The 19,240-nt window shown below is 48.9% G+C and overlaps 1 protein-coding gene across 1 annotated transcript in view; it reads left to right on the forward strand.

The window, feature by feature from the left end:
* MYO1A (myosin IA) overlaps window positions 1-18,914 on the forward strand; it is a 21,385-nt gene extending 2,471 nt beyond the window's left edge. Inside the window, exons 8-27 of the mRNA XM_006757356.2 lie at window positions 1,599-1,702; window positions 1,829-1,976; window positions 2,392-2,510; window positions 2,590-2,676; window positions 3,993-4,058; window positions 4,175-4,279; window positions 6,679-6,741; window positions 6,905-7,105; window positions 7,252-7,478; window positions 7,816-8,016; window positions 8,194-8,290; window positions 8,720-8,869; window positions 8,979-9,047; window positions 9,450-9,524; window positions 13,579-13,713; window positions 17,134-17,240; window positions 17,609-17,741; window positions 17,829-17,981; window positions 18,143-18,270; window positions 18,548-18,914. Of these exons, the coding sequence (XP_006757419.1) occupies window positions 1,599-1,702; window positions 1,829-1,976; window positions 2,392-2,510; window positions 2,590-2,676; window positions 3,993-4,058; window positions 4,175-4,279; window positions 6,679-6,741; window positions 6,905-7,105; window positions 7,252-7,478; window positions 7,816-8,016; window positions 8,194-8,290; window positions 8,720-8,869; window positions 8,979-9,047; window positions 9,450-9,524; window positions 13,579-13,713; window positions 17,134-17,240; window positions 17,609-17,741; window positions 17,829-17,981; window positions 18,143-18,270; window positions 18,548-18,671 (2,492 nt within the window). The 3' untranslated portion in view covers window positions 18,672-18,914. The remainder of the gene's footprint in view (window positions 1-1,598; window positions 1,703-1,828; window positions 1,977-2,391; window positions 2,511-2,589; window positions 2,677-3,992; window positions 4,059-4,174; window positions 4,280-6,678; window positions 6,742-6,904; window positions 7,106-7,251; window positions 7,479-7,815; window positions 8,017-8,193; window positions 8,291-8,719; window positions 8,870-8,978; window positions 9,048-9,449; window positions 9,525-13,578; window positions 13,714-17,133; window positions 17,241-17,608; window positions 17,742-17,828; window positions 17,982-18,142; window positions 18,271-18,547) is intronic.
* The last annotated feature ends 326 nt before the right edge of the window (window positions 18,915-19,240 follow it).

Here is a 19,240-nt window from a genome sequence, read left to right on the forward strand (position 1 = left end):
AAATTTAGCAAGATGGAACCTTCACTGAGCTTCCACTGAAGTTGTCCTTGGTCTACATCTGTTTCACCCAGGACCCTGTCCTTGATTTCCTCTTCTTAGATAGTTCCACCTAGGTTTCATTCATTCATTCATTCATTCATTCATTCATTCATCAGACAGCTCTTGAACACCTACTATGATTGAACCTACTATGATCGAACACTGTGCTAATCTCTAGGGGTATAGAGGTGAGTAAGACATGGATCCTGTCCCTGAAGAACTTAGTCTCCTGGGGATGGTAGATGTGTGAACAGATACACTGCACTACAGTGTGGTCAGTGCCAATAGGCCTGTGCAGGTGCACATAGGAGCAGAAGGCACAGAGCAAGCTGCCTTGTCCTGAGGAAGAGCCCATCCCAGCTTGAATGTTGTACTGGCACCACTACAGGGTCCAGTGACACGAAAGGCCCTGCCAGTCCGCCCTCTAGCTGAGAGCTCTGTGGTATCTGCTCCCTTTGGTTTCGGGTTATTCTGTGCTGGACTTGTACCTATTTCCTTTTTCCCCCTGGCAGATCTATGGTTCAGGTGCCCCCACAGGTCTCATTTCCCTCCTGGCTTAATAGTCTTGGTTGTGTTCCATTTGTCTGAATCACAGGCACCAGTGCCTTGTTCTGGTTCTGTCACTCATTGGTTTAAATTGAGTCCAGGCGGGCCCTCCCCAGTGTCATCACCCCAGGCCTTTCTGACTCATTCTGTGTTCAGATGTTCCACTTTAATACACTTTGGTTTCACAGTTGTGTCTTGGGAGAAGCTGCCATTAAATTCTAGTTTGAGAGATACTCACTGAATCTCAGATCATTTGAATAACAGATCACTGATATCCCTAAAGTTCCATGATTAACCCACTCCTTCCCATCTCCGGTAAATAGCTTTGACCATGCCCTTGATTCATTTATTAAAAAGAAAAAAGTTCCTGCATGCCAGCTAGGTATTCAGATTATGAAGGTGAAAAACATGGTCCCCAACACACAAGTTGTTTATTTGTGGGAGAGAGAGAAAGAAAACATAACTTAGTCCACGTGATAGGGGCTGGGATAGAGACTCACCACGGGGGAACACAGAGAGCCATTTGACTCAGCCCCACCCACAAGAGAAACCTTCCGGAGAGGGATCAGGGTTGGGGAACATAGTACCTGATGCTCTGTCAGTGCTTAGTGAACAATGAATGCACCAGCAAGGATGAGTGGGAGGTGTGTACTTACCCTTCCTTCCTTCCCTTCATCCTCAGAGTCACTGAGACCAGAGCAGTGTAGAGGATTGGTTTGTTTTTATTGTTCAGAACCCTGAGGATGGGGAGAAGAGTAAAATGAAACTTTTCTTTCATAAAAGTGGGGAGAATACCCCAATAATTACAAACACCTAAACCCTGAATACCACTTAAAAGTTTAGTCTATTATAGGAATTAATGATCCCAAAATAAAGGAGGCAAGGGAAGAAACTAAAAAAAAAAAAAAAGGCTTCTTTGAGTAATTGAATGAACTTACCTAGGGCTAGGGCTGTGAGGGTCAAGGCTGGAGAGGCTGTGTACTAACCCTGTCCCCACACACTGGCCCTCCCAGCGGCGCTGAAGCTGGAACGGGATATAGGTGGCTATGCCTATCTGAACCGAGAAGTGTCCCGAGTAGATGGCATGGACGACGCCTCCAACTTCAAGTCTGTGCAGGTGGGTGCCCGGGATGGGGTAGGCTTGGGCTCTGAGGCCATCCCCTGAGCCCAGGCTCTGGCTTTGAGGAGGGAAGCATTGGACTGGCACCACAGTTCAACTTCTGACTTCTGCTTGCTCCCCAAGAGTGCAATGACTGTGATTGGGTTCTCCGAGGAGGAGATTCGATGGGTGCTAGAGGTGACAGCCCTGGTGCTGAAGCTGGGGAATGTGAAGCTGTCAGACGAATTCCAGGCCAATGGGATACCAGCAAGTGGCATCTCTGATACGAGAGGTCTGCACCCCCTGCTGAAGTCCCTCCCAGCTCCCCGAATCTCCTGCTGTTCTCCCACCATCTCTAGTATCACTAACTTCACTCAGATTTAGTCCCACCCAGCCTGCTCCTGAGTCCTTCCCCAAACATACTCACTGAGGCACATTGGAATGAGGTTTTGAAGTTTGGTAGACGTAGGTTCTGAGACCCTTCCGAGTCTCGCCTATTTCAGGAGATTCTCATATTAAAGTAGATAATGCATGAAAAGTTCCCAGATCTCCCCTTCCTCCTCCTCCCCAGACCTTCTTCAAGGCCATGTTCTGAACTGGCTGCCAGGCTGCTCCACCAGTCTCCCAGCAGCTTCACTTACCTGCTTCCTCCCTCCCCTCGGGGAAAGCCCTCTCTCAGGCCATGTTGTATCTCCTCATCACCCCAGGTGTTCGGGAGATTGGGGAACTGATGGGTTTGGATTCAAAGGAACTAGAGAGAGCTTTGTGCTCAAGGACCATGGCAACTGCTAAAGAAAAGGTGGTCACTGCGCTGAACGTTGTTCAGGTAAGGGGCCCTATGGGAGGGGCTGATTCTGAGCCTGTCCTGTGGCTGCCACACTGACCAGCCTGGCCTTGCCCTGTAGGCTCAGTATGCCCGGGATGCTCTGGCTAAGAACATCTACAGCCGTCTCTTCAACTGGATAGTGAATCGAATCAATGAGAGTATCAAGGTGAGAGGTCGCCCTCTTCCCTCAACACGCTCCTGCCCTGGTCACCAGCCTGATACCTTGGGTTCTGGGATGGACAGAGTCAGGACAATGAGGAAAAGTGTACAGTGTCTTCCAGTAGTGTGTGATTGTGGAAACGTATCTGGATAGACTGCTTACCAGTGTGTGGCCTTTCAATTTCACAAAAATTCTGAGTCTCAGTTTCCTGATTTGGAAAATGGGACCTTAATGCCTCCCTGCTTCACAGGTTTAGTGAGGATGAGATAAAACTGTGTACTTGGTTACCATAGACAACAGTTTCACTCCTAGGTATATATCCAAGCAAACTGAAAAGAGATATATATGAATGTTCATAGAGGCATTATTCTTAATAACCAAAAAGTGGAAACAACCCAAATGTCCATCAACTGATGAATGAATAAATAAATACAATGTGGTATATTTATACAATGGGATATTATTTGGCCATGAAAAGGAATGACATACTGGTACATATTCAACATGGATGGACCTTGAAAACATGTTGAGCGAAAGAAGCCAGACATAAAACGCCACATTTTGAATGACTCCATTTATATGAAATGCCCAGAATAGGCAAATCCATAGACATGGGAAGTAAATCAGTGGTTATCAGGGACTGGGGGTGGGAGGGAGGACTGGGGAGAGGCTGCTAATGGTTATGGGCACAAGATTTCTTTTGGGGGATGATGAATGCTCTGGACTTAGGTAGTGGTGATGGTCGTACACTTTCTGAATATACGTTAAAAGCCCACCAACTTGTATACCTTTAAAGGGTAAATTCTCTGGTATGTGAATTAAATAAAAATAGAACTATTATTTAAAGATTATGTACGTGAAAGTGCCATCAATTTAGAAGCTATTACTGCAGGGTAGTGGGGTAAAATGGGATTTGACTCTAGGTATGGTAAATGCTTAGCTCCTTTGAAATTTGATATTTTAAAACAGTAAAATGGGAATAATCACTCATTTTAGGTTTATGATATGATTAATGAAATAAGAATATAGGTTTTTAAATAAAATGTTCAACAAATTAAAAGATAGTTATTTTCCTGAGAGGATTTCAATGTCTTTCTACCTCACACCATGGGAGCACTGTCCTGGTATCTATTTGCATCTTCCCTTTCCACCCTCTTTGCTTGTCCTCCAGCATATAGAAGAGAAAGGAGAATAAAATCACAATTCCTGTCAGGCTTGGTCAAGCTCACCCGAGTTCTGTTTGCCCCTTGCTCCAATCACCTCCATCATCACATCCACTGTAGAAGGGCCTGTCCTCAGACTTATCTTTTCCTCCTCTTCAGGTGGGCACTGGGGAGAAGAAGAAGGTAATGGGAGTCCTGGATATCTATGGCTTTGAAATATTAGAGGTAAGACAACTTCGCCCAACCACAGAACCCAGGGATGTGAGAGAGGGAGGCCGGGTTGCTAGGAAGGAAGTGTCTTGGGCTGAGCTGGTCTCTCTAATCTGTGTGCCTTCCCTTAGGACAATAGCTTTGAGCAGTTTGTGATCAACTACTGCAATGAGAAGCTACAGCAGGTGTTCATAGAGCTAACACTGAAAGAGGAGCAAGAGGAATATAAGAGAGAGGTAAACTAAGCCTTCTCCCCACCTCCTCTCTCTAAAATGACTTCTAGGCACGTGCCAGATTTCTCTTTCTCCTTGATCACAATTTCCTCTCAATTGTTCCCTCGTGGGAACAGAGGACAAAAAGTTTTCCCCTGCACAGCTGAACATTCCAGCATTACCAAGAAGTCCTAATTTTCTGCTCCCCATCCCCCCCCAGTTCCCCATACTCCAGGCCAGGCCAGGAAGGGGGTGGCTTGATAGAAGGGTGTGTGTTGGGGGGCGGGAGGAGTCATGACAAGAGTGAAGTGACAGCTGTGCTTGGCCTGTGGCATACTGTGAGCCACATTTAGAAGGGACGTTTCTCCCGGGCTTGGCACCCAACCCCATCCACTTTCTGTGCTCTTCTCTGACTCCTCAGAATCCTTTGTCTCCTCCAGGCTCTGATGTTGCCTTCCCCTCTTGTCGCACGCTGACCCCAGACTTTCTCACCAGAATGCCCCTGGCTCAGGATTTCCACACTCCTGCCCCTGTTCCTCGGGTCTCTAGGGCTAGGTGTCAGACAGCCTCCAATTGAGCTAATTCCCTCCAAAGTGTGAATGCCCAGTCTCACTCATCAAAATCCTCCAGGGATGCTCCCTGTGAGCTCTCAGGAATCTGTTGTGGCAGAACCTCAGGCACTGTGATAACAATGGACGGAGAAGCTTTTAAAAGTATTTGGATGTTTTTATTTAAAATTTTTTAAATTTTTATTTATTGAGTTTTAGAGAAAGGGAGAGGGAGGGGGGGTGGCTAGAGGAAGGGGGATCGGGGGGAGAGATCAATTTGTTGTTCCACTTGTTTATGCATTCGTTGGTTGATTCTTTTATGTTCCCTGACCGGGGATTGAACCTGCAACCTGGAGGTATCAGGACGAGGCTCTAACCAACTGAGCTATCAGGCCAGGGCTTATATTAAATTTTCAAATGATCGAATAGATAATATATTTCTGTGCTTTAAAATTAAAAAAGCTTAAAAGGTGTATAAAGAAAGGCCTCTCTCCCACCCTGTCCCCAGCCTCCTTGATTTCCTTCTGTCTATAGGCACCTGAAGTGGGCCTCCTCCCAGAGGTCTTTGATGTGTAATCGCATCAAAGTTTATTCACACAGCAGTGAATACACCCTCTTCTACACCTTGCTTTCATCAGTTAACAAGAGATCTTTCTGTATCAGTATATTAAAGATGCTTTTTTAAAGCTCCATAGGATTATAAGAATATCATAATTCATTTAATCAGTCAGGGAAGACATTTTTGGAATGAAGTAGGAGGGCAACTTAATTCCACTCTGCATTCCCTGAACAGCTGTGAGGGAGGAGGGAGAGAGAAGCTTGTTCCCCAGTCACACCTGGAAATGGCCTGAACTGCTACATCTGCCCTGGGGTGGGATCAGGAGCTATCCTGCCTGCAGGCCTGATGCCCAGCAAATCCCTAAAGCACAGAAAGATTGTCTTTGGGTTTTCTGCTTCTGTACCATTCTTGCTCTTTTTTTTTTTTTTTTTTTTTAAAGTATACAGCCCAGCTGGTGTGGCTTAGTAGTTGAGCGTCTACCCATGAACCAGGAGGTTATGGTTGATTCCTAGTCAGGGCTCATGCCCAGGTTTTGGGCTCGATCCCCAGTAGAGGGCATGCAGGAGGCAGCCGATCAATGATTCTCTCTCGTCATTGATGTTTCTACCTCTCGTTCCCTCTCCCTTCCTCTCTCTGAAATCAATAAAAAACATATTAAAAAATTATACAGTCCCAAAGTATCATGTGGGTCCATGGTCAGCTGTGGCCCTGGATCAGCGTCCCCTGTGGACATGTTAGAGTGCAGATTCCCAGGCCCTGTCCCAGACCCGTGGAATCAGAAACCTGGGGGCAGGGGCAGCAAATCTGCTTTAACAAGCGGTCCAGATAGCGGCGATGCACACTGAGGACAGAATCACTGATGTAGGTCTTGAAGATGTATCCAATTAGCTTTGTTGCTTGATGATAAAGTCACGTACGTGCTTTGGTTCTGTAGTTTGTTGCCAGAGTAGCGTGGCCCTTTGCTCTTCCATATACTCAAGGATCCCTACCCCCAGAGTTGGGTAATCTCTACCCAGTCTTCACCCAGCGGCTTGCACTTCCCTCTCTACCCTACAGCACCTTTGGGCTCTCTACATGGACTCCCCCTCACGGCTGCTCTGGGTCTTCCCATGTGTCTCTGCACCCACCCCACAAATTCTCCACGAACCTTGGAGGAAAGGGGACGCAGATAGAAACCACACCAGGGACCCCTCTGAACTGTAGGGCTTTCTGAGGGTCCTTTGTGGGGTAGATGAAAGGCAGCCGGGGTCTGGCGGGGTCTTTGGAGACTTGTCTTGGACCTGCTCCCTGTAATTTTTTCCATCTCCCCTTGCTAGGGCATACCGTGGAAAAAGGTGGACTACTTTGATAATGGCATTATCTGTAACCTTATTGAGCATGTGAGTTATCCTTCTCTTACTTCAGGACCTTCCCCTGGACACCATCCCCCTCCCCTCGCCCCACTTGGCAAGGGTGGTAAAAAGGGCAAAGGGTGAGTGGACAGAGGGTCTGGACATCCTAGAGGATCAGGTCTAAGTTGGGCTGATTTGTTCCCCTGGCCAGAATCAGCGAGGTATCCTGGCCATGCTGGACGAGGAGTGCCTGCGGCCCGGGGTGGTCAGTGACTCCACTTTCCTAGCAAAGCTGAACCAACTCTTCTCCAAGCATAGTCACTACGAGAGCAAAGTCACCCAGAACGCCCAGCGCCAGTATGACCACACCATGGGTCTCAACTGCTTCCGCATCTGCCACTATGCGGGCAAGGTGATATGGCGGGGCTGGAGGTCAAGGCTAGGGCCTGCGCACAGGCTACAGGCAACGGGGAAGGAATTGGGAGGATCTGAAACTGGGAGGGCCAAGTGCTGGGACGGGGTCATGGGCTCTCCAGACCAACAGATGTTCTTCTGCAGGTGACCTATAACGTGAACAGCTTCATTGACAAGAATAACGACCTACTCTTCCGGGACTTGTCCCAGGCCATGTGGAAGGCCAAGCACCCACTCCTTCGGTCCCTGTTCCCTGAGGGTGACCCTAAGCAGGCATCTCTCAAACGCCCCCCAACTGCTGGGGCCCAGTTTAAGAGTTCTGTGGCCATACTCATGAAGAACCTGTACGCCAAGAACCCCAACTACATCAGGTGACGTGCTGGGCACCTAGGGAAACATGCTACATACATCTGCACACTGCAGAGCACGTCGGGGTGGGAGGAGGTGTCTCTGGAATAAGAGTTTCAGAGGCCCGTTCCTCAGGGAAAACAGGACCCGATGCGCTGTGAGAGCCCTGTAGCAGGGAGAGCATTAGATCTGGGTGGGGACTGTACTAGTGAGTGAAACTGGCAAGGCCAGTGTGACCACTTCCTCTGAAATATTTCACCTAAGGGGACTGTATGCGGAATTGGGGTGTAGAGACCAGGATGGGTCACACCGGCACAGGTGAAGCTCCTGAAGCCTGGACTTTGCTCTCCCTCCCGCCAGGTGCATAAAGCCCAATGAGCATCAGCAGCGAGGTCACTTCTCCCGGGAGCTGGTGGCAACCCAGGCTCGGTACCTGGGACTGCTAGAGAACGTGCGTGTGCGCCGGGCGGGTTACGCCTTCCGCCAGGGCTACAGGCCCTTCCTGGAAAGGTACCGATTGCTGAGCCGGAGCACGTGGCCTCGCTGGAATGGGGGAGACCGGTAAGACTCAGTGGGGAGTGGAGAAGGACAGTGCAGGGCACACGGTGGGAGAAGAGACAATGAAGTCTTCTTGTTCAAGCCCTGAACTCTTCTCCCAGGGTGGAAGGGACTGGGGGAAGGTGGAGAGGCCCCTTCCCTGGGTTGCCCCCTGGCAGCTTTTCCCTTTTGCTCTCGTAGGGAGGGGGTGGAGAAGATCCTGGGGGAGCTGAGCGCCTGCACCTCAGAGGAGGTGACCTTTGGGAAGACAAAGATCTTCATTAAAAGCCCCAAGACTGTGAGTCGGAGAGGGCACCTGTATTCGTGGGGGTGGCTGGGTGGGGGGCAGGGAGCTTCTATAACCTGGAATGGATAGTGGATGAGGAGGTCTCTCTGCGGGGCTGTTCCTTGGGTTCCCACCCTGACTGAGGCCCCTGGAGTCAGGCGTGCTTGCAGGGCCCCCGCTGAGTGCCTCCACTTGAGGCAGGACTCCTAGTGGGTCTGGGTAATGTGTCTGAGTTTCCAAATCCTAGCATAGTAGCAGCTACAGAGTTAGAGATCAGTAGAAGCTTGTTAACAAGAATTAATACATAAGTGAATGAACTCAGAGGACCAAGGAATGACCAAATAAAACACTGGCTGGGAAGCGTCTGGTGCTGTGGGGTGCAGGAAGAGAGCGCTGTTCCCCTGGGCCAGCTTCTTGGTTCCCCCTCTCACCGCTCCACAGCTGTTCTACCTGGAGGAGCAGAGACGCCTTAGAATCCAGCAGCTGGCCACACTCATACAGAAGATCTACCGAGGCTGGCGCTGCCGCACCCACTACCAGCAGATGCGCAAGAGTCAGATCCTCATTTCCTCTTGGTTTCGGGGCAACATGGTACCAGTAACCCCCAAAGTCCCCTCCCCTCACTCTACTAGGAGAGTGGGAAATGGGAGAGGTGGTTCAGGAGGTGGGCCTTTTCTAACAGGCCCGTTGTCTCCTACAGCAAAAGAAGCGCTATGGGAAGATGAAGGCATCAGTCTTGTTGATCCAGGCTTTTGTGAGAGGGTGGAAGGTAATGGAAAAGGGAAGAGGGTTCCCTCTCCACATGTGGTTCCTTTTGAATTGTCCCCGTTGCTGGGGGGATGGAGGAGCAGGAAGCAAGTCCTACTTGAACCTCGGCCATACCTCTGTGCGATGGCGTGTCTGTGTCTGGGTTTTTCTGGGCCTGCTCCGAGTGTGTCTGGGAGTGCGGCTGCATGCTGGGAGATTCGTACATATGTGTGGCTCTGCCTTCTGCTTTGAGTGTCCCCCTCATTGCCAACTTGTCTAACTACTCTCTCCAGCTGTCGTCTCAGCTCTCTATTTTACTCTTGTTCTTGGTGTGGTTGAAAGAGTAGAACCTCTTCAAGGTTTTGCTCTGTGTTCTAGGTCTAACTATCTTTATTCTGGCTCCTTTCTTGTATGTCCCTGCCAGGCCCGCAAGGATTATCGAAAATACTTCCGGTCAGGGGCTGCTCTCACCTTGTCAAGTTTCATCTACAAGAGCCTAGTAAGTGGTGGGTGTTGAGGGTGGGAGTGGGCGGTTTGAGGATGGAGGGACAGGTTTGAAGGAGAAAGATGTGAAGTTTGAAAAGAAGTGACTCAAAGTTTCCCCCCCAAGAGCTTCCTTAACCTGCCTGTCTCAGGGCCCAGGGGCAGAATCAGAGCACATGTGGGGTTGAGTGGACAGGGTAGGCAACCTTGTGATAGGAAGGGGTCCCAGCACACCCACGAAGAGACAGCTGTCTGGTTGACAGCAGGGAGGAGCTGAGCCTCACTGAAGACAGAGTAAGGACACATAGGGTTAACGAATCTATTTTAGAGTTGGGGTGAAGGTGACAAAATTATATTTTCCTTCTATCTCTTCTGAAACTATAGCAGTTGAGTCTGAAATTAAGCCTCAGGAAGGATCTTAATTCTGGAGGGCTCAGGTCAGAGTGGGCAGGAAGAAGCCAGGACCAGGTCTGGACATTCAGACTATGGGCAGTTTCCAGCGAGAGGAAAACAGGGACAGAGAAGGGGTAGAAAGCAGTGGTGCTGTTGAGACAAGTCAGAGGGAAACCAGACAGGGAGGGAGCAGCACCGCCTGGGAGACCTTGGGGAAGGCCAGAGGGCAGGAGGAAGAGCAGAGGTCTGAGGCAGAGTGCTGCGGGAAATTGGAGCTGCCAGAAAGGCAGAACTTCTGAGATCTAGAAAAATCAAATCACGGATTGATTTTTGGAGGAAAAGGGGTTCTGAGGCTCTCCGTTGCCTCCCTGAACATTCGTCCTGTCCTCCTCCCCCTCTTCAGGGAGGCTCCATTTTCCTGGGCCTCCTCAGCCTCCTCTCTCCTCAGCTGGCTCCTCCGTGTCTGCTCTCTTACTGCCTAACTGCATTCCTGAGATGTGTAATCTGGTTTTGCTCTTATCTCATGACTTGCTCCTCTTCCATCTTTCATTCTTTCTTTTTTTTTCTCATTCTTTTATTATTTATTTCTTTTTTCTTCTTCCACCTCTTCTTTCACCTGTATATTATCAGGCATCTGCTAAATATCACCGCAGGAGCTGCTGGGTTTAGATGAGGACTTCACTAACTCAGATCCCTAAGAAGAATGCATGCAGAGCCACTAGGCATCGACTCCCCCAGTGTTTCTGACTAGTCTATATTTTGCAATTGCCTTGCCTATAACTAATACTAGCATAATACCTACTATTACTTGAACACTTAACTATGCACTAAGTTCTTTACATGCATTAACTCTAATGTGATCTACAACCCTGAGAAGTAGGCCATTTATAGGTTAAAAACTAAGGCCCAGAGAGGCTAAATAACTTGTTAGGAGTCTCACAGTGGGTAAAGGGTAGAGCTGGGATACAAACTATTTGACTCTAGAGTTTTAATCACTGCCGAAAACTGCCTGGCCCCTTTCCCCAATAGAGGCCTGGGCGACCAGGCATACATGGCCCTTAGTAGACCTGGGACAGAGAGCTACATAGGGAAAGGCAGAACTTTCTAGCTCTAGAAAAAAAAGGAAACCCTTAGAGGCTCCACATCAATTGGAACATGGGGGATTGTGGGAGATGTTTAGGAATGTTTACTGAGGTGAATTGGACCAGACCCAGGACCAGAGACTCCAGGGTGATGAGACCAAGCCTACTAGGTCTTTGTAGTGGAAGATACAAAGAGCTTGGATAGTTCCTAGAGTAATATGCTATGTGCTGTGCATTTTTCTATTTTAATTTTTTTAAACCTAATGTCTTAGGTTTCAAAAAGTTTTCATAAAAACGCCAAAAAGTTGTCCCTGGCCTGCATGGCTCAGTGGTTAGAATGTCGGCCTGTGTACTGAAGGTTCTCAGGTTCAGTTCCGGTCAAGGGCATGTGCCTGGGTTGCTGGTTTGTTCCCCTCTCTCTAAAAAAATTAATGGGAAAAAATATCCTTGGGTGAGGAATAACAACAACAACAAAATTTCAAAACTTTGAAGTGCTCAAGATCAAGTAATTTTCTATACATTCAATACTTCTATCCCATAAATGAAAAGGGTGTTGAGTGCTCCCTGAAATATAAAGACTCATGAGTTCTGGTTCTAGATTGGGGGAGATTAAACAGTCAGATGCCATGACTGGATCCTGAAACAGGAAAAATAAAAACAAAGCTGAAAAGGACATTTTAAAAAATATATATTTTTATTTATTTCAGAGAGGAAGGGAGAGGGAGAGAGATAGAAACATCAATGATGAGAGAGCATCATTGATCAGCTGCCTCCTGCACACCCCACACTGGGATCAAGTCTGCAATTTGGACATATGCCCTGACTGGGAATCAAACCAGGATCTCCTGGTTCATAGATCGACACTCAGCCACTGAGCCAAGCCAGCCAGGCTGAAAAGGACATTTTTAGGATAAAAGACATCAGGAGAAATTTGAGTGCATTGCTGTTGGATGAGGAAGTCTAATCAATGTTAAATTTCTTAGGTATAGTGATGGAATTGTGATTGTGTAAGTAAATGTCCCAATTCTAGGGAGGTGCATGCTTAAGTTTTAGGAGAAAATGTTATGATATCTGTTACCTACTTTAGGATGATGTGACATGAAGATTTGTATATATGCATATTTATATGCATATGCATGTGTATGTTTGCGGGGGCATGTGTTAGAGAATGCCAATAGGCAAGATGTAAACATTATCAATTGGTGAATTTAGGTGAGGGGTATACAGTATACAGATGTTCATTGTAATGTTTTCTTCAACTTTTATGCACATTTAAAAACTTTCAAAATAAGAAAATGTATTAAATTTTAAAAAAAATCTTAAGTAAGGCCCTAGCTGGTTTGGCTCAGTGGATAGAGCGTTGGCCTGCTGACTGAAGGGTCCCGGGTTTGATTCTGGTCAAGGGCACAGCCCCGGGTTGCTGCTGGCTCAATCCCCAGTAGGGGTCCTGCAGCAGGCAGCCAGTCGATGGTTCTCTCATCATTGATGTTTCTATCTCTCTCTCTCCCTTTCCCTTCCTCTCTGAAATCAATAAAAATATATTTAAAAAGCCCTAGCCAGATTGGCTCAATGGATAGAGTGTCGACCTGGGGACTGAAGGGTCCCAGGTTCAATTCCCATCAAGGGCACATGCCCGGTTGTAGGCTCGATCCCCAGTGGGAGGCGTGCAGGAGGCAGCCGGTCTATGATTCTCTCTCATCATTGCTGTTTCTATCTCTCTCTCCCTTCCTCTCTGAAATAAATAAAAATATATTTTAAAAAATATTAAGTCAGATTATGTCACTCTTCCCCTTTAAATCCTCTAGCGGTGTTCTATTTCACTCCAAATGAAGGCCTGTGTCCTCACGACAGCCAGCAAGTCCCGTCAGGATCTGTCCTTGACCAACCATCTCTCTGACCTTCTCTCCTTTTACTGAATCTAATTCAGTCACACTGGCTTTCTTTCTGTCTCTGGGATATACTACCACTCATTCCTGTCTTGGGCCTGCTTTTTTTGCATCATGGCATATGTAATGAACTGGCATTACGTTATATGTGTTTATTTGCTGTGAGAGGCCTCCTTCCCCACCCTCAGTAGAGTGTAACCTCAGGGAGAATAAAGACTTTGCTGCGTTCACTGCTGTGTCTCCATATCTAGAACAGTGCCAGGCACAGAGCAGACACTCAATAAATGTTGAATGGGGGGAAAACTCAAGACCTGGAGACTCACTCCCGAGGACTCACTGTCTAGAGAGATTTCCATGCAAGTAACAGTACAGAAACAGAAGTATAGACAGAGTGCTAGGGGGCTCCAAAGAAAGGAGGGCTCCCCCGGGCCAGGGGACCGGGAGGTTTGAACGGCATCTGAAAGGATGGGTAGATTCTGGGCTGGCAGCGTTGAGCGGAGAGCAGCAGGAGCTACGGCACAGAGCGGTAATGTGTGGGCTGGGCCAAGGGCGCGGCAAGGCGTCCTCTGGTTGGTGTGCCGGGGTCATGCAGGGGGTCCTGTGACGAAGTGGGCTCCAAGAAAAGTACCCTGAATGCCAGGTTGAGGTGTTGCCTGTCCGGGGCCTGTCTTCTCATCATTGCACTCTCAATTCCCCTCTTCCAATCCAGGCACAGAAATTCCTACTGGGGCTGAAGAACAACTTGCCATCTACCAGTATCTTGGACAAGAAGTGGCCAGCGGCCCCTTATAAGTGCTTCACCACAGCCAATCAAGAGCTGCAGCGGCTCTACCACCAGTGGAAGGTGAGTGGGACCTAGGCACCTCTCTTCTCATTTGTCTTTTTTATTTTCTCCCTCTGATTTTTCTCTTCTTCCCTCTTCCACTCCTTTTCTCTTAAAAAAAAAAATTGTGGCCCAGCCAGTGTGGTTCAGTGGTTGAGCTTCGATCTATGCACCAGGAGGTTACAGTTTGATTCCCAGTCAGGGCACATGCCCGGTTTGCAGGCTTGGTCTCGTGTGGAGCATGCAGGAGGCAGCCGATAAGTGATTCTCTCTCATCATTGATGTTTCCACCTCTTCTTCTCCCTTCCTCTCTGAAATCAATAAAAATATATGAGGCAGCTGATGTTTCTCTCTCATCGATGTTTCTAACTCTCTATCCCTCTCCCTTCCTCTCTGTAGAAAAATTAATAAAATATATTAAAAATATATATATATATTAAAAATTGTGGTAGCCCTGGCTGGCGTGGATCAGTTTGTTGAGCATCACCCCGTGCACTGAAAAGTCACTGGTTTGATCTTTGGTCAGGGCACATATTCAGGTTGCAGGCTCCATTCCCAGTCAGGGTGCATGTGGGAGGCAGCAGATTGATGTTTCTCTCTCATCGATGTTTCTAACTCTCTATCCCTCTCCCTTCCTCTCTAAAATCAATAAAAACATTTTTAAAAAATGTGGTAAAATATGCATAACAAAATTTACCATTTTAATAATTTTGAAGTATACAGTTTGGTGGTATTTGAGCACATTCACACTGTTGTGCAGTCATCACCACCATCCATCTCCTTACTATTTTCATCATCCCAACTGAAACTCTGTACTGAGTTAGCAATAACTCCCTGTTTCCCCCTCCCCCAGCCTACTCTAGGCATTTGACTAGAGTCATACAATGCTTAATGGGAATACGTTCTGAGAAATGCATCATTAGGCGATTTTGTTGTGCAAACATCATAGAGTGCACTCACACAAACCTCACTGGAGTAGCCTACTACATACCTAGGCTATATGGTATAGCCTATTGTTCCCAGGCTACAGTCCATACAGCATGTTACTGCACAAAACATGAGGTTAAATCAAGCACAGGGGAAAATGATGCAATCAAGAGACGCAATGAACATGAGATGTATGCGACTGCTGCTGTCGTAATGTGGCATAATGTTTATAGCAAACTTTTATTGATTTCAGAGAGGAATGGGGCGGGGGGAGAGAAACATCAATGATGGGAGATAATCATGGATTGGCTGCCTCCTGCACACCCCCTACTGGAGATCATGCGCGCAACCCAGGCATGTGCCCTTGACTGGAATCAAAGCCGGGACCCTTCAGTCGGCAGGCCGACGCTCTATCCACTGAGCCAAACCGGCTAGGCTAGCAAACTTTTAAAATGTAAGTAGAGTGTTCTCTAAAATAGCAATAAAAAGTATAATATAGTAAATACATAAACCAATAACATAGTCGTTTATTACCATTATCAAGTTAATGTACATAGTTGTATGTGCTACACTTTTATACAACTGACAGTGCAGTAGGTTTGTTCACACTAGCATCACCACAAACACATGAGTAATACATGTGCTATGATGTTACCATGGCTACATTGTCACAAGGTGATAGGAATTTTTCAGCTCCATTATAATCTTATATAGAGGCCTGGTGTATGAAATCCGTGCACTCAGAGGGGGTCCCTCAGCCTGGCCTGTGCCCTCTCGCAGTCCAGGACCCTTCAAGGGATGTCCACCTGCCAGCTTAGGCCTACTCCCTGGGGGATCGGGCCTAAGCTGGCAGTCAGACATACCTCTGGCAGCTCAGGAGCCCTCAAGGGAGGTCTGACTGTGGCTCCCCCAGGGGGAGTGGGCCTATGCCGCAGTGAGACCTCTGTAGTGCTGCTGTGGAGGCCAGAGAGGCTCCTGCCACCACCACTACGCTCGCAGCCGTTAGCCCAGCTTGTGGCTGAGTGGAGCTCCCCCTGTGGGAGCGCATTGACCACCAGTGTGTATCATAGCGACCAGTTGTTCCGCCATTAGGGTCAATTTGCAATATTACCTTTTTATTGTATAAGATAGGACCATCATGGCACATGCAGTTTGTCATTGACTGAAATGTCACTATGTGGCATTCAACTGTATTTTAAGTACCTCGTATTGCCAGGAGCCGGTCCATCCTTGCTGTTTCAAGGGACCTGGCGTATATGGAATACTGTTCTTAATATGTTTGCTCACGTTCTTGGCACTATGTGTTTTAACCAAGGTCACCTCTCTGAGAAAGGTTGTTTCCCCAGGTAGGGATTTTCCCCTGAAGTTAGGGAGGGAATAAAACTCCTTAACTAAGTGCCAGGTGGGTAATTAATCACTTTAACTATGAACAATCATGCTTAAGCTACATAATCTTTACTCCCTGGAATGGAGATAAGAAATGCCCTAGCCTTTGGAATAGAGATTGATAGGATTGGAATCAACTGGTATAAATACAGATGTAACAAGACAACAGGACACAGAACCTAGACACAGAGCCTAGAGACAGAACCTAGTGGAGAACATGGCAAAAGATCCTGGACAGAACCCAGCTACGGAATTGGCTGGAGATCCTAGACAGAACTTGGCTGGAGAAACTGGCTACAGAACCTAAACATAGAACCTAGACACAGAACCTAAACAGAACCTAGATTCAGAACCTAGACACAGAACCTAGACACAGAGCCTAGAGACACAGAACCTAGACAAAGAACCTAGATACAGAACCTAGATACAGACCCTAGACACAGAACCTACACAGAACCTAGAGACAGAAGAACTTCGCTGGAGAGAACATGGCAAAAGATCCTGGACAGAAACTGGCCACAGAACCTAAAGACAAGAACCTGGTGACTGAACCTGGCTGGAGAACCTGGAGAACCTCGCTGGAGAACCTAGCAAGAGAACATGGACACAGAACCTGGCAGGAGATCCTAACCAGAACTTCGCTGGAGATTGTGGCTAGAGATCCTGGCAAGGCTGCTGATCAACTGAACGCTGTCTCCGTGTCATTCCTTCTTCGCCGACTCCGTCCACACCTTTGGGGACCCCTGGACCTGCTGGGGTTGCACCCCAGCATCATATAAGTGGAATTATACAATATTTGTCCTTTGGTGTCTGGCTTATTTCACTTGGCACAGTGTTCTATTCAGGACACGCTTATTGAGCACCTTGTCCGGGACTGGGCCTGTGCTGGGCATACAGTCCTCTGTGGGTTTATATTTTATTATTTCCACCCCCTCCCCAGCATCCCTCAGTCCCCATTGTCCTCCCCAAAGCCTCTGCCCTCTCTGAAGTATCTAGTGCCTGTTCTTCTCCCTCTGTCCTCTTCTCCAGTGTCTGCCTCTCTCCTTCCACATCTCAGTGTCCCTCCCCCCCTTCCCAACCCTGCCCCCTTCCTCCATGATCATAGCTTCTGCTCCAACCCACTCACAGTGCAAGAAGTTCCGGGACCAGCTGTCCCCCAAGCAGGTAGAGGTCCTGAGGGAGAAGCTCTGCGCCAGTGAGCTGTTCAAGGGCAAGAAGGCTGCATACCCCCCGAGGTGAGAGCCTCTCAGACCCTGCAGTCAGTTTCATCGAGCGCAGGTGGACAGAGCAGTGGGTCTCAAACTCCAGGGTGCACCCACATCACCAGGCAAGCTGGATAACACCCACATGCCACCCCCACCCACTCAGTTTCTGACTCTGCAGGTCTGGGGGGGGCCCAAGAATTTGCCTTTCTGACAGGTTGCCAGGGGATACGGATGTTGGTCCTGGACCCTGCTCTGAGGATCCCTGAGATAGAGGATGTGGTGGTGGATGGGGAAGGGGCTCTGGAGGTCTAAGACGGGAATGCAGTGCGGGGAGGTGCAGGGCCCGGGGGTCCGTGCCAAGGGCTTTGTCTCCACTGCATACTCTTGTGTGTCCTCAGTGTTCCCGTTCCCTTCCATGGTGACTACATTGGGCTGCGAGGGAACCCCAAGCTGCAGAAGCTGACGGGCGGGGAGGAAGGGCCTGTTCTGATGGCAGAGACTGTGAGGAAGGTCAATCGTGGCAACGGCAAGGTGAAGGCCGCGTCCGGAATGCTGCCCCACAGCGGGGAGGGTGGAGGCTGACCCCATCTCCCTCACCCTTTCCCGTTCTGTCCCTAGACTTCCTCTCGAATTCTACTCCTGACCAAGGGGCATGTGATTCTCACAGACTCCAAGAAGACCCAGGCCAAAACGGTCATTGGGCTGGAAAGTGTGGCCGGGGTGTCAGTCACCAGCTTCCAGGATGGGCTTTTTTGCTTGCATCTGAGTGAGGTATCAGCGGGGTGGGGCAGGGCCTCATACCGGAGAAGAGGGTGGGCATGACAGGGCTGGGGTGGACTGGAGGTGATGGGGCCCCACCTCTTCCTCTGGGCCTTCGATGTCTCCTGAGGAGAAAAAGTGAATTCCTTCCCTGCTGTTTTTTCCTTCCTAAGATATCATCGGTGGGATCCAAGGGGGACTTCCTGTTGGTCAGTGAGCATGTGGTGGAACTGCTGACCAAAATGTACCGAGCTGTGCTGGACACCACGCAGAGGCAGCTTCCAATCACCGTGGCTGAGCAGTAAGGCCCTGAGCTGGGCTGAGGGGCAGATTGGCAGATGGCGAAGCTGTTGGTCATTGTGACCGGGAAGGTCATAGGGTCAGAAAGTGAAGCAGCTGTGTCAGGGCAGGGCTTGGAGGAGCTTCTTAGTCTGCCCACCCAAGTTCTCTGGAGTTTTCTGACCTGGGCTGGGGGGAGGGGGTGTATTTGCCTCAAGAAGGGAAGGGGGAACCATCATAAAAATATGGGCCTAGAGGATGAGGGCACTAGCTTTGCCTTTTGTCTCTTCTCCCTCCAGGTTCTCAGTGAAGTTCAAGGAGAGCAATGTGACTGTCAAGGTCACCCAGGGGCCGAGGGGCAATGGGAATGGCAAGCTCAGCTGCAAGAAGAAGGGGAGTCATGGCCTGGAAGTGACTGTATAGTGAGGAGATGGCACTCTCTCCCTCCTGGACCAGCACCAGCCCCACCCACCTTTGTGGGAGGAGCTCATCTTCAACCCTCTGATCAGGGGTGGTGCTTGGAGCCTGAAGAACCCTTGAAGAGAACCTTTCTTCTCCCAGACCATCCCAGTCCTTTCTCCAAACTTCCTCCCACCTCCAGCCTTTCTGCCCACTAATAAAACAAAGCGTGGGTGAGTTGCTGTCCCCATCTTCTCACTGGTGTGTACTGAGCTCCCCGCTCCCATGCCCCACCCTTGGAGCAGCTAATGCAGATAATAAGAATGGCAAAGAAGGTAATTGTCTCTGGGTCCTTGACCGGCTGAGCTCTGGGTGTCTGGGTGGGGAGGCTGGAGAGCCTGTGGGGGGGATGGGGCTGAGGTCCCAGGTGGCCAGTGGCCGATTCATTAAGAATGTCCCTGGTGGGAAGACATGAAGATCCCTGTCTTGGCGAAAACTGGGATCCTTTGGAGATTCAGGCCCCAGAATGGAGGGCTCGTATGAGCTGGGGAACGCAGGGCTCCCGTACCCAGGGGCTCCAGACCCCTCCATCC

This window comes from Myotis davidii, unplaced genomic scaffold (genome assembly GCF_000327345.1).
Source record: "Myotis davidii unplaced genomic scaffold, ASM32734v1 scaffold1134, whole genome shotgun sequence".
Taxonomy (NCBI): domain Eukaryota; kingdom Metazoa; phylum Chordata; class Mammalia; order Chiroptera; family Vespertilionidae; genus Myotis; species Myotis davidii.